Below are 16790 nucleotides of genomic sequence, written 5' to 3' on the forward strand. Positions count from 1 at the left end.
AACACTAAAATTGCAAGAAAACAAAACAAACATATATGACAAAATATATAAATTCTGACAAAAAATACTTGAGAGAAAATTGGAAATTTGGATAAAATTTGAAATTTGGATTTGAAGTGACGTCAATTTTGAGTATTTCAAATCCATTATAATCACAATTATATATGCATAAGTTAAGGGTGGAGTGAATTTAAAATCCATCTAATATAAATTCATCTAAGTAAAAAAATTGATTTTAAATCTGTTGATTTGAAACTCATAATTTCAAATTCCTCGATCCAAATCCACCTTAAATTTTTATATAAACCATATGCACCATTATAATGATACCACTCTTTGGAGTGAAAAATTAACTTTGTAAGAGGGCAGGGTGTCTATCTTGGAAGTCACTTTTATTGGAAAATTTGTATTTGGCTGAGATTATATTAAAGCTAAAAAAACATAAACTACCAATTTTTTGTTTTCTTAAAAAATACACACACATGCACATATACGACCGACGAATGTATCCAAATGTAACGACCGATGAATTAAATATATACTAGCATCATATAATATATGATTTTTTCAAATTTTTTCAAAAAACATTTAGGAATATAAAACACAGTTCACCCTAGGGGTGTGCAATCGGATCGGGTTTCTCGAGTTCCACCCGACTCGAACCCGATCGGGTGCAATTGTCGGGTATAATCGGGTAATTATTCGAGTTCGGGTAGTATAAATATATACTAGCATCATATAATATATGCTTTTTTCAAATTTTTTCAAAAAACATTTAGGAATATAAAACACAGTTCACCCTAGGGGTGTGCAATCGGATCGGGTTTCTCGAGTTCCACCCGACCCGAACCCGATCGAGTGCAATTGTCGGGTAAAATCGGGTAATTATTCGAGTTCGGGTAGTACCCGAACCCGATTATATTTTTGTCAGATCGGGTTCGGGTATAGAATTGCTACCCGAATTGCCCGATCGGATACCCGATTGTTTTTTAAAAATAAAAAAATATATATGGGCTTATAATTGGATCGGTCCAGTTTAATAAATTGAAAATCCATTTTGCAAAAAAAAAAAAAAAAACATATGGGCTGTACGTATTATTGATACACTTTATTTTTTGTTTTATGATGTTCATTTTTTTGTTAATAAATTACATCTTTATGCAGGTGATAAAACATTCCATATGATATTTTGAAAGTCAAACAAGATGTTGATTCTGATTTTTTTGGTGAATATCTAAGTTGGATTTCAAGATTAGACTTGTTAATTTCTTATATATGCATCTAAATATTTTATGCTCGATTTTTTTGTGTTTAACTTTTGTATACATTCACGAGACAATATTATTTTGATAAGCCTATTTTCTCGTCACATATTATTTGATAAGCACAAAATGATAAAATGTTATTTTGTCAAAACAAAAAAAACCGAACCCGACCCCTACCTGAACCCGATCTTATCGGGTACCCGAAAAGGCAGGTATTATCCAGAATCGGATCGGGTTCGGGTAATGAAAATGCTACCCGAAAAAATCGGGTACTCGATCCGAACTACCCGAAACCCGAAAAATCCGACCCGTGCCCACCCCTAGTTCACCCATCCCGAAAGGAGGGTGTTTGGTTGGTCTAATTATTGTAGATAGGTTAGATGGTCCAAGACATAATAATCTTTTATTATATGTATATATTTCTTGAATGAAATGGTAGATGAAAGCATGAGTTTTGTTCAATTTAGCTAACTTAATTTGCAGATTATTTTTATTTATTTATATTTCATTTTAATAATTTTTTGTAAAATTAATTTATATTTAATTTACCACGTTAGTAAAACAACACGAATCTTAATTATATGCTAGTAAAAGATATACATATGTTGCATGTGTTATAATACTAAATAATTAACACAAAATTATTTTTAATTTAGAAGTGTTGTTCGATTTTAAATGAAAGTTTTGTTTAGATTTTTTTCTATATAAAACATTGAGTGACTTGATAAAATCTTTAGTATGATAAGAAGGATAACTATTATAATATTCAATTCAATCATATATATATATATATATATATTTTTAAAATAATAAATTTTTAATTTATAATAAACAAATAATTTGTAGTATTCGCGATGTGACATATAATATTCTCATTAAAGGAAAGCCCAAACAAATAAGCGAAGCCTCTTGTTATAAAGCCCACTAACAAATTCAAGTTATTTTGGCAGACCAATACCCAAAACCCTAATTCTTAGCGCGGGTATATAAGTGATAAATCTCGTAATTGATACGCTTCCATCGATCAAATTCCATTCAGCGGCGGCGGTTACTCAGCTGAAAGAATGCAGATCTTCGTCAAGACCCTAACCGGGAAGACTATAACGCTCGAAGTTGAATCCAGTGACACCATCGATAATGTGAAGGCTAAAATTCAGGACAAGGAAGGTATTGATCACTCTTTCTTTCAATCACCTGTGTACTCAAGGCTTTTTTTTTATGATTTGATATTGATTGCCGATCCTTTTTAGGGATTCCTCCGGATCAGCAGAGGTTGATTTTTGCTGGAAAGCAGCTAGAAGATGGCCGCACACTTGCAGACTACAACATTCAGAAAGGTGGTTAGCTTTGTCTGTCAATTGATTTTGTTGGACTTTATACTTTCTATACTTGACGATTCGTTGCTGGATTGAAAATTTTCGTTTTGGTCAGAATCGACATTGCATTTGGTTTTGAGGCTCCGTGGCGGGATTATCGAACCGTCGTTGATGGCTTTGGCGAGGAAATACAATCAGGACAAGATGATTTGCCGCAAGTAAGATCGTGAATGTGTTCTTTATTTTCTTAATGTACTCTGGTTTAAAGTTAACATTTTTGAGATAATCTGTGCTCAAATATGGATAAAATCATAGCAAATGCGATGGATATTTTGTGTTGTAAGGTACTCCTATTGATATCGAATTAATTGATTAATTTGTATGAAGCGTTAATTTTATCTTCTTCTGTTACTTGCCTTCTTGGGTAGATAATGAAATGTGATTCGGTATTCGGAAATAGGAGGGACATTTTACTCTGTTTAGAACTTCATTGTTGTGTCTTACGTGACATATTATTGAACATTATTTCTTGTAAAATTATTTTGGGTGAGTGTGCTTTGAAAAGCTAGGTGGGTGCAGTTTTAATTATGAGAATTTTTTGGGGTCCTTGATTGATATCATGGTTCGCCGGAACGGTTGCGGTGCTTGGAACGGCAACTACCGTTCCAGTTCCAATGATATGTTGCGGAACGCTTGTATAAAAAAATTAATAAATTCAAAAAATTGGTAAAAAAATTTAAATATAAATTACATCATACTAAAAAATAAAATATATGAAGTTATTACAAATTAATATATCAGTACAAAACTATTTTACAATAATAGCACAATAAGAAATACACACTAAAAATTATAACATACCAAAGCTAATACCATGAAGAATGACGCGTAGGAGCGAAATCATTGTTATATTCTTCATCAGTATCTCGTAGATTAAATTGATTTCGAACATTTGGATATTGACGTGATTGTCTATAGGGATATTGATTAGATTGAGATGACGAAAGATCATTAGAATGTGATGATTGATTTTGTAGTAGTGTTTATTCACGACGATTATATTATCCGAATCCACGAAACACAGTAGAACTATCAGCTGTACTTGAAGGTCTATGTGTTTTCTTGCGTTTCCAATTAGTCTCATGTCATTTGAAGGTCTGAGTAAAAAGTTATGCTCATTTTCCGAACATGTGTCAGTGCAAGAACAACGATACACACGACACACTTCGGGCCACTTTTGGCTCGTCTTCGCTAATGATTTGAACAAAACTCAAAACATGAAAGTTATAGCCTTATATCTTATCTTTCTAATGGAAGTGATCTCACAACAATTGAATCAATATACAAGACATTATACTAAAAACCACAACTACTGCCACATTTCCCGATCCGCCATTCCGTTCCGCATCGTCGTTTAATCGCCGCTAAAAAGTCGAAGAACAGCTCTACAAAACAATCACCGCTTTGCCCTGGAGTTTTGGAACGGCGGTCACCGTTTCCGTTCGCAACGGCCATTCCGACTGCTTAACGGCCGTTCCGGCGAACCATGGTTGATATGGTGATTTCTCTCATCTGCCTGTGGTATTTTAGTAGTCACCGATTTTGTGTTTTCTCTCTTTACATTTATATTTGTTGGATATTGTTATTATTATGATTACATGAACATTTGTTCGCTTCATATATCCTTCTATCAGTTTTGTGCTACTCTGCAAAACATCTTAAGATGCCAACCCTTTAAAGTCTGGAATCTGCTTCCCCCATCTAAGGATTTCTCTAGGCTACAGTTCTTTTCAAAATTTTGTCACCAACTTTAGGTGCTTTTAGAAGAAAAAATGTATGTGTAGTGCTGACATTATATAAGCCATAAAAAAACCAAATTAAGCTCATTTGAAAGAATTTTAATAATTTTTCCTTAAATTGGAGCTCAGATCATAGTTATTAGTCTCATTAGGCGCATGTGTATTGTAGAACGTACGAGTGAGACATAAGTGAAAGCATGTGCCTTGTTGCGTGAAGGATTACCAAGGGATACAACTCTAGATGAAGAAAATTTTATAACACATCATTCAACTAGAATCTTACAAGCCATAAAACTATGCTAAATTATATAATTGAAAATGGCATAGTATTGGCTTAAACTCCACTTTATCTCTATCAACCCTCATTTAAATCGAATACTAAAGAACTTGAATAATTTTATTTATGCTTAACACCATTAATACCGAACTCGGTCAGCTGATTCCATCTTTCTTGGAGGGTGTTAAACCCTGACCCACTTGTTCTGTATGTTTATCCTACATACCTCAATTCCATAATCAAGCAAAGGCTATGCACTCATCTAAAGTTTCCAAAATCGTGTCAAAGTTCTGGAACAGATGCCCATTAAAAACTTACTCTACAAATCGTAAATGTTCAGAAGTTCGTTTTTAATTTTTTAGTTGACGATATACATAAATTGACAAGTTATATCCATTGAAACTATATGTTCCAGTCAGTTCTCTGTCTAGAAGTAGGATTTAAATTTCATCATTTTTATAGAATCATAAAATTGACATATGAACTTCTTCAAATTAGGATTAGTCAATGTGGGCTTTTAAGTATTTGATGCCTTGATGTGAGTACGCGGTGTGCTGACATATCAATTTTCAGTATATCTTGAACTTTAACGGGAGATTCATGTGATTTCAGATGCTACGCTCGTTTGCACCCTCGTGCTGTTAATTGCAGAAAAAAGAAATGTGGACATAGCAATCAGGCAAGTTTGGATGCATTGATTCCATAATTATTACTTTTTTGTTAATTAGATAGATATCCATTGAATCGGTAGAATATTCTGCTTGATAAAAATTTCATTTTACTACGCAGTTGAGGCCAAAGAAGAAGATCAAGTAGACATGCTTATGCATTTGGTTTCGTGAGGAGATGGCATGTGAATTTTCATGTCGCTGTTGTCTTGCCTACAAGGAATTATATTAATTTTGAACTGTTTGTGTTGAACCTGCATGGACCAATAGTTGTTTCTTTATTATCGGGAAATTTTAGACACATGTATCCATAATACAATCACTGATTATGTTTATTTTACCGAGCTCTGGTCTGTGTTGTTGCCCAAAAATTGCTAAAAATATGAAGAGTTTTTAGCTTAATTAATCTCTGCATAAATTCTTTTTCGATTAATTCTTCTTTGGAAGAAACTAAAGGCTTGAAGCTTGCAAGTTGCGATGCAACAATTGACAACAAAATGAGGTTGGGCATTAGCTAGTTCTTCAAGAAAATAGAACAGGTTTCTATAGAGCTACACAGGAGAGAGCTTAAAAATGATGGTCATGGAGGCAAACTTGATTTCCTGTCTGAGTCGCATGACTGTCATTTACTCCCTTGACAACATACTGTTTTGGAGATTCCGATTATGAGACCTTCCATGTCCATGGGAAGATGCAGTTTTTGCCACATACATCCCGTGGAGAGTATTTCCTGTGGGTGAACAATCTTCGGAACACGATTGTTTATACTGAGTATTCCCATCACGTTCACTGTGCTGCCTTCTTTCACGTATCTATCAAATGCAAGTAAAATTGCAGTCAGACGCCAATCCATTAGCCCATTCATGGAAAACCTTTCAAGATCTAGGTTCTGGATATATTCATTAGTATATATATGCACGTGTTGTTTGGTAGAGAAAAAACCAAACCCACAATCGAAGCTTTACCCTTCTTCCAGGCGCAGCAAACGGGCTTCACCTGATAAATTTCTCTCGCTTAGCCACTTTCTAAAGCTGGAGGACATATCTCTGCATTTTGGGGTTGTTTGAATTAGGTGTACTCTCACATATCAAAGGAATAAGTTTAGAATCAGGGTACTTTAGGTCAGTTACGTAGAAATCAGTTGAGAGCCTCTGCCAGAAATGGGCAAATATGAAATCATAAATTGCATTTTTGGGATATGAGAACCGAAGCAAATCGCAGGAGTTGGTGAAGAAAAATACCTCTGAATAAGCTAGTCTCCATGGGAATACCAATCCCGCGACATGGGAGCACTCGTACAACACGGCAGATGTGTAGGCGCATTGAGTAACCTTTTCATATGAAGATTCTAAGCAAACAGTCCCGCAGGAGACCACCTGAATTTGACAATAATTTTCAGATACAGTGCAACTCACATAGGTTTATTTATCGGGGTATTTTATTTTTTAACTCCAGTCAACTATTTTTTTAAAAAAATGACATCTTCAAGTATAATTCAAATACTAATGAAGAGGCCAATTTCTTAAAAAAAGAGTTGAGCGAGGTTATTTAACCAATTCTCTCTTATTTATCATATCCATGTGGGCATTGTCCATGATGGATGGTCAAGATTTGCACATGCATATTGATACCCTCGGGATAGCCCGGGTTGTGCCCGAGTCATGGACGATTCTTGTGCCCGGGGCATGGACGACCCAGGATACTGGATGGATGGCCAGAATCAGGACAAGTCGGCAGGAAGGGTTCATCAGGAGCCAGGCGGGTGAATGCCCGGGACGTCTCTTCCCTAGGCCACCGGACGCCCGGGCTCTCGTTCAAACTCCCGGGAACTTTCTACCCGGGCCACCTCGATATGAGCACCGCACTCGAGTATACTAGCATAATAGGATGTGGGCGACTGTACCATCTCTGACATCAGGCCGATGGGTTGACAAAATCAGATGGACTGGATGTGACCAGTATGAGATTTGACATGTCAGAATATAGGGTGTGCTCAGCCGTCCTACTATAATTAGTAGGTAGCACGGAGAATGAGGTCATCATTACTTCTCCTACTATAAATACCAGGTTCTCTCTTTACATTTACATTCATTCAATCACACCAATATCACAACCATCACTTGGTTACATTGGTTCTTGGCTTGAATTATTCACTGACTTAAGCATCGGAGTGGCCACGCCGGACACCCCTCCGGCGCCCATTCACGTGGTTACCTTCTTGAGTGTAGGAAGTCCTCTCCGCCCGGGGAAGAAGCTTCTGGTTCAGATATCTACATTGCTCTTATTTCCGTCATCATTTTGATAGCAGATCCGGTGGAGCACCCGACCCTGCTAACTCATTTCACCAGTATCGCATCATTGGCGCCGTCTGTGGGAAATTGAGCTCAAGACGTAGATATGGTTTCAATTCAAAAATAAGCCCAACTCTGCTTTGCAAACATACAAGTCCGACCTCGCGCTCGGCACATATCTTATATGTGGATTTCATATGGGCTCAAAGCTCAGCAGCTATCCCGGATTGGCATGAAGAGCATTTGCTATGTACTCAATAGTATACAGTTATATTAGTCACCTAATTTAGCTCAACCAGAGAAGTTTCACTCTATCGAAAATGAATTCGGATTCAATATATCCAGGTTAGTGATTTGATTTTTAATAAAACTCATACAGCAGGTAAAACAAATTCTCTTAAGTCCGGGAGACACGAGGCCCCGGCACATTATCTTAAGTCCGGGAGGTTTGAGGCCCCGGCACATTATCTAAAGCTATGGAGGTATAAGGCTCCGGCACATTCTTGAAAGTCCGGGAGGTACGAGGCTCCGGCACATTATCTTAAGTCCGGGAGATTTGAGGCCCCGGCACATTATCTAAAGCCCGGGAGGTATAAGGCCCCGGCACATTCTTGAAGTCCGGGAGGTACGAGGCCCTGGCACATTATCTTAAGTCCGGGAGGTTTGAGGCCCCGGCACATTATCTAAAGCCCGGGAGGTATAAGGCCCCGGCACATTCTTAACAGTCCGGGAGGTATGAGGCCCCCGGCACATTATCTTAAGCCCGGGAGGTATGAGGCCCCGGCATCCTATTTAAAGTCCAGGGATCCGTACCCTGGCTCGGGGATCCGTACCTCGACCATTTATGAATGCCAGGGCTCCGCACCCTGGTTATCTCTTAAGTCCAGAGATCCGTACCCTGGCTGGGGGCTCCGTACCTCGACCATTTATGAAGGCCAGGGTTCCGCACCCTGGTTATCTTATAAGCCCAGGGTTCTCAAACCTGGCTCGGGGCTCCGCACCTCGACCATTCCCAAGTCCCGGGACATGATCACCGGCCCAAGGCTCCGCAACTTGGTTATTTATAAGCCCAGGGTTCTCAAACCTGGCTCGGGGCTCCGCACCTCGACCATTCCCAAGTCCCGGGACATGATCACCGGCCCAAGGCTCCGCACCTTGGTTATTTATAAGACCAGGGTTCTCAAACCTGGCTCGGGGCTCGGTACCTCGACCATTCCCAAGTCCCGGGACATGTTCCCCGGCCCAAGGCTCCGCACCTTGGTTATTTATAAGCCCAGGGTTCTCAAACCTGGCTCGGGGCTCCGCACCTCGACCATTCCCAAGTCCCAGGACATGTTCCCCGGCCCAAGGCTCCGCACCTTGGTTATTTATAAGCCCAGGGTTCTCAAACCTGGCTCGGGGCTCCGCACCTCGACCATTCCCAAGTCCCGGGCCATGTTCCCCGGCCCAAGGCTCCGCACCTTGGTTATTTATAAGCCCAGGGTTCTCAAATCTGGCTCGGGGATCCGTACCTCGACCATTTATGAAGGCCAGGGCCACGCACCCTGGTTATCTCTTAAGTCCAGGGATCCGTACCCTGGCTCAGGGCTCCGTACCTCGACCATTTATGAAGGCCAGGGCTCCGCACCCTGGTTATCTTATAAGCCAAGGGTTCTCAAACCTGGCTCAGGGCTTCGCACCTCGACCATTCCCAAGTCCCGGGACATGTTCCCCGGCCCAAGGCTCCGCACCTTGGTTATTTATAAGCCCAGGGTTCTCAAACCTGGCTCGGGGCTCCGTACCTCGACCATTCCCAAGTCCCGGGACATGTTCCCCGGCCCAAGGCTCCGCATCTTGGTATTTATAAGCCCATGGTTCTCAAACCTGGCTCGGGGCTCCGCACCTCGATCATTCCCAAGTCCCGGGACATGTTCCCCGGCCCAAGGCTCCGCACCTTGGTTATTTATAAGCCTAGGATTCTCAAACTTGGCTCGGGGATCCGTACCTCGACCATTTATGAAAGCCAGGGCTCCGCACCCTGGTTATCTCTTAAGTCCAGGGATTCGTACCCTGGCTCGGGGCTCCGTACCTCGACCATTTATGAAGGCCAGGGCTCCGCACCCTGGTTATCTTATAAGCCCAGGGTTCTCAAACCTGGCTCGGGGCTCCGCACCTCGACCATTCCCAAGTCCCGGGACATGTTCCCCGACCCAAGGCTCCGCACCTTGGTTATTTATAAGCCCAGGGTTCTCAAACCTGGCTCGGGGCTCCGCACCTCGACCATTCCCAAGTCCCGGGACATGTTTCCCGACCCAAGGCTCCGCACCTTGGTTATTTATAAGCCCAGGGTTCTCAAATCTGGCTCGGGGATCCGTACCTCGACCATTTATGAAGGCCAGGGCTACGCACCCTGGTTATCTCTTAAGTCCAGGGATCCGTACCCTGGCTCGGGGCTCCGTACCTCGACCATTTATGAAGGCCAGGGCTCCGCACCCTGGTTATCTTATAAGCCAAGGGTTCTCAAACCTGGCTCAGGGCTCCGCACCTCGACCATTCCCAAGTCCCGGGACATGTTCCCCGGCCCAAGGCTCCGCACCTTGGTTATTTATAAGCCCAGGGTTCTCAAACCTGGCTCGGGGCTCCGTACCTCGACCATTCCCAAGTCCCGGGACATGTTCCCCGGCCCAAGGCTCCGCATCTTGGTTATTTATAAGCCCAGGGTTCTCAAACCTGGCTCGGGGCTCCGCACCTCGACCATTCCCAAGTCCCGGGACATGTTCCCCGGCCCAAGGCTCCGCACCTTGGTTATTTATAAGCCTAGGGTTCTCAAACCTGGCTCGGGGATCCGTACCTCGACCATTTATGAAAGCCAGGGCTCCGCACCCTGGTTATCTCTTAAGTCCAGGGATCCGTACCCTGGCTCGGGGCTCCGTACCTTGACCATTTATGAAGGCCAGGGCTCCGCACCCTGGTTATCTTATAAGCCAAGGGTTCTCAAACCTGGCTCGGGGCTCCGCACCTCATCCATTCCAAAGTCTCGGGACATGTTCCCCGGCCCAAGGCTCCGCACCTTGGTTATTTATAAGCCCAGGGTTCTCAAACCTGGCTCGGGGCTCCGTACCTCGACCATTCCCAAGTCCCGGGACATGTTCCCCGGCCCAAGGCTCCGCACCTTGGTTATTTATAAGCCCAGGGTTCTCAAACCTGGCTCGGGGCTCCGCACCTAGACCATTCCCAAGTCCAGGGACATGTTCCCCGGCCCAAGGCTCCGCACCTTGGTTATTTATAAGCCCAGGGTTCTCAAACCTGGCTCGGGGCTCCGTACCTCGAACATTCCCAAGTCCCGGGACATGTTCCCCGACCCAAGGCTCTGCACCTTGGTTATTTATAAGCCCAGGGTTCTCAAACCTGGCTCGGGGCTCCGCACCTCGACCACTCCCAAGACCTGGACATGCTCCCCGGCCCAAAGCTCCGCACCTTGGTTATTTATAAGCCCAGAGTTCTCAAACCTGGCTCGGGGCTCCGCACCTCGACCATTCCTGAGTCCGGGAGATATGAGGCCCCGGCAATCTATTTAAAGCCCAAGAGACATGAGGTCCCGGCATCTTATCTCAAGTCCATTTGACACGAGACTCCGGCATTTCAACCCATCTCTGGGATACATGAAGCCCCCGATGCTTTTACAGACAAATTAAATATTTTCCATGATCGGGCACACAAGACTAATCGGGACAACGAGTATGACTCTAGCCCGACTATTTAAGGAGGGAGTGATGATACCCTCGGGATAGCCCGGGTTGTGCCCGAGTCATGGACGATTCTTGTGCCCGGGGCATGGACGACCAAGGATACTCTGGATGGATGGCCAGAATCAGGACAAGTCGACAGGAAGGGTTCATCAGGAGCCAGGCGGGTGAATGCCCGTGACGTCTCTTCCCTAGGCCACCGGACGTCCAGGCTCTCGTTCAAACTCTCGGGAACTTTCTACCCGGGCCACCTCGATATGAGCACCGCACTCGAGTATACTAGCAGAATAGGATGTGGACGACTGTCCCATCTCTGACACCAGGCCGATGGGTTGACAAAATCAAATGGGCTGGATGTGACCAGTATGATATTTGACATGTCAGATTATAGGGTGTGCTCAGCCGTCCTACTATAATTAGTAGGTAGCACGGAGAACGAGGTCATCATTACTTCTCCTACTATAAATACCAGATTCTCTATTTACATTTACATTCATTCAATCACACCAATATCACAACCATCACTTGGTTACATTGGTTATTGGCTTGAATTATTCACTGACTTAAGCATTGGAGTGGCCACGCCGGACACCCCTCCGGCGCCTATTCACGTGGTTACCTTCTTGAGTGTAGGAAGTCCTCTCCGCCCGGGGAAGAAGTTTCTGGTTCAGATATCTACATTGCTCTTATTTCCTTCATCATTTTGATAGCAGATCCGGTGGAGCACCCGACCCTGCTCACTCATTTCACCAGGATCGCATCACATATATATGACCACTTCTTTTTTTTGAAATTATACCGTTGAAATGAAGTGAAGATAGTGTCCACGTAGGTAGGATTTCGTTAACCACTCACATATGAGAGTAGAAATTAACTTTTGCCGCAAAAACCTTGGGCAATGCCTTCTTAAAAAAGGTTTCTTTAAACTAAAACCAATTCATAGCCGCTTCAAATACACATAAAAATGCATTCTTGCATCCCATCATACGAACCCGCAATCAGAAAACAATGCAGTTTTTCATAAAATTCCTCATTTATTTCATACCCCTGTAACCTTGACGAGCTGGCCATGAGCGGCGGTGGCGAGATCGGAATCTGGGAAAGAATGGAGGAAACGTGACACGGCGCCGTTTCGGGAATTCCAGAGCAGGAAAGCGGCGACGAGAGTTGAGATGCAGAGGAGGAGCATGAAGAAGACGGCATTGTGAACAACTATGAGGATGAATGTAGAGACGCAAAGTCCCACCAAAAATAAAGTTACAAGCAGGAAAATTATCCCCCGAGAAATGAGGCTGCGGCAACGGCTGTGGCGGTGGTGGGGAAGCCTATGGACTATGGGGGAAGCTGCGTTTATGTGGTCTTTCATTTCAGTGTGATCCCCACATATTTCGTTCCCTTTCCTGCCGGTGGCTGATTAGGGTTGATACTGAAAGGGGACCAAAACAAAAATAAAAAAAAAGTTCTGTCCTACTAAAACTTTTATGTTAGTTACTTTTGTCGTATTATTATTTTAAAGCACATTATCTTTTCATATATTTTCATTTTTTAGATGATTATATGTAAAAAAAAATACTTTTACATAACCTGCTTACGTACATGAATGTAAGTTGAGTTAACTACGTATGCTTTTTTTGTTATTCCAGAGTGAGTTTTTTTTTTTATAAAAAAAATTCTACTTTCTTGTAATATAATGTATGAAACTGTATTTTCATTAAAATCAAAACCTTTAATTTTGGAAGTATGATTGGACTTATAATGTATTACACATAATTTTGTTCTATCCCTGATTCATCATATACGCAGGCAGGATATCCATTTAGCAGCACTAGGATGTCACATAGCCTTCAAAGCAATAAGAGTGGTATTCAACAACGCAAGGATAACCCTTGATATACCGAGAAATCGACCAAATGCATAGATTCGGAAATGTTGAAAATATGCAAAGATTGGGAGATTTTTTGCAACAACTGTATTGCATAAACTCGGAGGCACAAGTAACTTTTCAACCAACACTTTACACGAGTGTTATTTTCAAGTATCTTCAACACTTCACGGCAGCACAACAATACTTCTTGGTTTGAGCTCTTTATTAACTCTCCAATTTAATTTCTTGCGAGAGTTCACTGCTCTCCTTCAACTAAAAAAATCATACGCATCCAGCAACAATTATCTCTTATTTATAGACTTCATTTGTCATAGATTTTATTTGTCGTATAGAGTCCTATTACAAATTCGGAAACAAAAATTTATTAGAAAATAAACTCTTTTGAAAAATAATATAATATCTAGATATTTTATTACAAATATCAATATTCTAACAAATCTTATTATAGATATCAATAGTGTAGGAAACCTTATTAGTGACAAAATTCAATATATTAATTTCACAATATTAAAAAATAATTAAAAAATATTTATTTAATCAGTTATATTCCCTTCGTGGCTATCAAACTTGTCAATTGCCAGTGTAAGATAACACCTTGCCACTTTATTATATGAACACGAAGCAACAAAATCTGCTTATTCTAATTCACAATCATCTCCCATATATGTAACTTGATTTAGTCAAATCAAGATCAGAACCACCATTGATCAGTATTTTTAGTAACCTGATTCATCATATCATCAGTCTCAAGACTGCCCAAATCTTCAAGTGGTGATGTAGAGGAAACATCCAGCACCTCAGCCATTGCAGAATTCAGATACTGGTACGCTTTCACTTCGGCAAACCCCGATGGACCAACCTTTTCCACGCTGCTGCTATGATAATCGTCTGATACAATTCCCTCCATATATTTACTTGGGGTATTATTCGCCAGAAAATCGATGCTGGTGTGCCTCGGTGCCGTTTCTTGAATTTGAGACTGACATAAATTCTCTTCGAACTTTCCCATCGTCTCATTCTTCAGCTTCTGCAGCTGTTCAAGAAGGATATAAATCGAAAATTAGACCTGGGATACCACCGCTACCGTACGTCTGATTGGATTTCATAAATAGAACGTGGAGTATAGTACCTGGAAAAGTAAGGACTGCTTCTCTTTCTTTAAAGCCTCAAACTGGGAAGATAAATTTTTGTAATCAGCTAATAAGAGGCCATAATCTTTCTCTATGGTCTTCGATTTCCATCGTGCTCTCTTGTTTTGAAACCATATAGCGATCTGTCGTGGCTGCAGTCCTAATTGTTTAGCCAGTTTCATTCTTGTTTCCTGTCTCCAGCTTGGTCTCTGACTCAAACACCTCTTCTAGAGTTCGTATTTGCTCATCACTGAACCTTCTCTCCTTCTGCTTCTCATTATATGCGTCACAGTTGAACATATTTTTCACTCAGAATTTGTGAAAATCTTTAGTTCCTGGGATTTAGTTAGCATGTATGGCCATAAGTAGAGATGACAAGATACATAGAATGTTCAGAGATTGTATCGTGCGGTGTTTTGGTTTTTGGGATTCTTGACCGGTGGCTGACTTCTAGCTAGTTAGCTATCTATTATATTATATATTATATATATATAAATATGTCGCTCCAATTGTGAAATTACTTTCACACCCTTATTAATTATTATGACTTTATTATATATTGTGACTTTATTTGACATCCTTACCCTTATTAATTGTGACTTCATTATCTAATATATATAATAGATATCACACCCTTATTAATTATTATGACTTTATTAAAATGTGTCTTTTCTTTCTCCTTATTCATATTTTAAATATGTGTGATTATTAGTATTTAATTTTTTATGTCTATCCGCATTATAATATGTTATTTTAATCCAATGATTAAGATTTTTATTTATCTTTTCATTATGTAAATTAAATTAATTAAAGTTTAGAAATAACTCATTATCGAATTGTGAATTTTCTTTGGTATCTTATAATTTTTTTCCATGTCCTCGTGTGACAGTTTGCTGTATTTAATTTTTTATGTCTACCCACATTATAATATGTTATTTTTAATCCAATGATTTATATTTTTATTTATCTTTTCATTATGTAAATTAAATTAATTAAAGTTTAGAACTAACTCATTATCGAATTGTGAATTTTCTTTGGTATCTTATTAATTTTTTTTCCATGTCCTCGTGTGACAGTTTGCTAGAATTCATGTGTTTAAATTAAAGTTTTTTGCAACATATATTTTTTTGCGATTTATATTTATAAATTATTTAAATAAAATACGGTAAAAGATAGTTGGGATTTGATGCGTCAATTTGGGTTGGGTCTGTCGGTTTGGCCTGCACCGCAAAACAGTTTAAGTGAGTTGGGTTGAAATTTTTTCGACTCATTTAAAGGTGAGCCTAAATGAGCTCGCACGAGTTTATATTAAATATCTGTATATCTAACATTATCGATTTTCAATCATGAAATTTTGATATAAAATGAAAAATATCAGTTTTATTTCAAAATTGTGATGTTATTATCTTGTCTAAAAATTGTGGGTTGTTGAGACATTTTGGCAGTCACTCAAAATTGAATGTCAAAGTTGACATTTGAGTTGTATTTTTAGATTCATGACAATATGTTCGTCAACATATTATTTTTAAATTAGTTTTATCAATATCGTGAGGGGTAAATATGTTTATTACAATATATAAATATTATCATCTCTTTAAATTAATATTCACTTTCATGTTTGACATATTATGGGTCTTGGTAAAATGAGGAATAATAAATTCAAACAAACGAATACACAAAAGTCTGAGGCGAAATCAAAATTATATGGTAGCGGAAATTAATATATAAATTTTTAGTGAATTTATCGATGTTAAGATGTATAACGAATCTTATATCGTAATATATGAAATTTCAATTTTATAAATGAAATAAATCAACCATATATGAAATATACAAAATTTTATTACATGTACAATCAAGTAACTTATTATAACTGTATTTTATTCTATATGAATTCTTGCCAAACTCAGTGATTGTGGATTTAACATCAATTAAATCAACAAACTAAAAGCGTGTCAATTAAACTAATTGAGTAATCACATATTCTTGAATTTCCTAATTAATTTTTTATCTTGATAATTTGTTTAATTTAATATTTTAAATTATAAGATACTGTTAATATAACTAAAGACACATTTTTTTAAATGTTCGTAAGGACTCAATCACTAACTCATATGGAAAAAAATTTATCGACGTACTATATTGAAAACATTATAATTAATTCAACACATTTGTGAAAATTTTCTAATTAATTAAGAAAAATTCATTTACCTATTATATATATAAATATGTCACTTCAATTGTGAATTTACTTTCACACCTCTTATTAATTATTATGACTTTATTATATATTATGACTTTATTTGACACCCTTACCCTTATTAATTGTGACTTCATTATCTATTATATATAATAGATATCACACCCTTATTAATTATTATGACTTTATTAAAATGTGTCTTTTCTTTCTCCTTATTCATATTTATCGACATAC

General features: G+C 39.4%; 2 protein-coding genes, 1 long non-coding RNA gene and 1 pseudogene across 5 annotated transcripts; 2 read left to right on the plus strand and 2 right to left on the minus strand.

Annotated features, from left to right (window-relative positions):
• Positions 1-2200: 2200 nt before the first annotated feature.
• LOC142553530 (ubiquitin-ribosomal protein eL40 fusion protein) lies at positions 2201-5665 on the plus strand. Its single transcript, XM_075663865.1, has 5 exons — positions 2201-2432; positions 2516-2602; positions 2697-2799; positions 5270-5336; positions 5447-5665. The coding sequence occupies exons 1-5, from the start codon at positions 2330-2332 to the stop codon at positions 5471-5473; spliced, it is 387 nt and encodes a 128-aa protein (XP_075519980.1). The 5' UTR covers positions 2201-2329; the 3' UTR covers positions 5474-5665.
• Positions 5530-12791, minus strand: LOC142553518 (putative membrane protein At1g16860). Of its 2 annotated transcripts, none has more exons than XM_075663850.1 (4): positions 12387-12791; positions 6567-6701; positions 6291-6371; positions 5530-6137 (listed from the first exon to the last, which is right to left on the minus strand). In XM_075663850.1, exons 1-3 carry the CDS (start codon positions 12705-12707, stop codon positions 6351-6353), a joined length of 477 nt encoding a protein of 158 aa, XP_075519965.1. In that variant the 5' UTR covers positions 12708-12791; the 3' UTR covers positions 5530-6137; positions 6291-6350. The 2 variants fall into 2 exon arrangements, with proteins under 2 accessions (XP_075519965.1, XP_075519957.1); XM_075663842.1 differs by having other exon boundaries at positions 6291-6476.
• On the plus strand, positions 8254-11376 carry LOC142520297 (uncharacterized). Of its 2 annotated transcripts, XR_012813913.1 has the most exons (5): positions 8254-9040; positions 9312-9412; positions 9785-9885; positions 10157-10359; positions 10631-11376. It is a non-coding gene; the product is annotated as an uncharacterized LOC142520297 (long non-coding RNA). The 2 variants fall into 2 exon arrangements; XR_012813912.1 differs by lacking the exon at positions 10631-11376 and having other exon boundaries at positions 10157-10607.
• Positions 12792-13807: 1016 nt separating the features above from the next.
• On the minus strand, positions 13808-14816 carry LOC142520303 (homeobox-leucine zipper protein ATHB-16-like; annotated as a pseudogene).
• Positions 14817-16790: the final 1974 nt, after the last annotated feature.

The sequence above is a fragment of the Primulina tabacum genome, chromosome 1 (genome assembly GCF_025594145.1).
Source record: "Primulina tabacum isolate GXHZ01 chromosome 1, ASM2559414v2, whole genome shotgun sequence".
Lineage (NCBI taxonomy): Eukaryota > Viridiplantae > Streptophyta > Magnoliopsida > Lamiales > Gesneriaceae > Primulina > Primulina tabacum.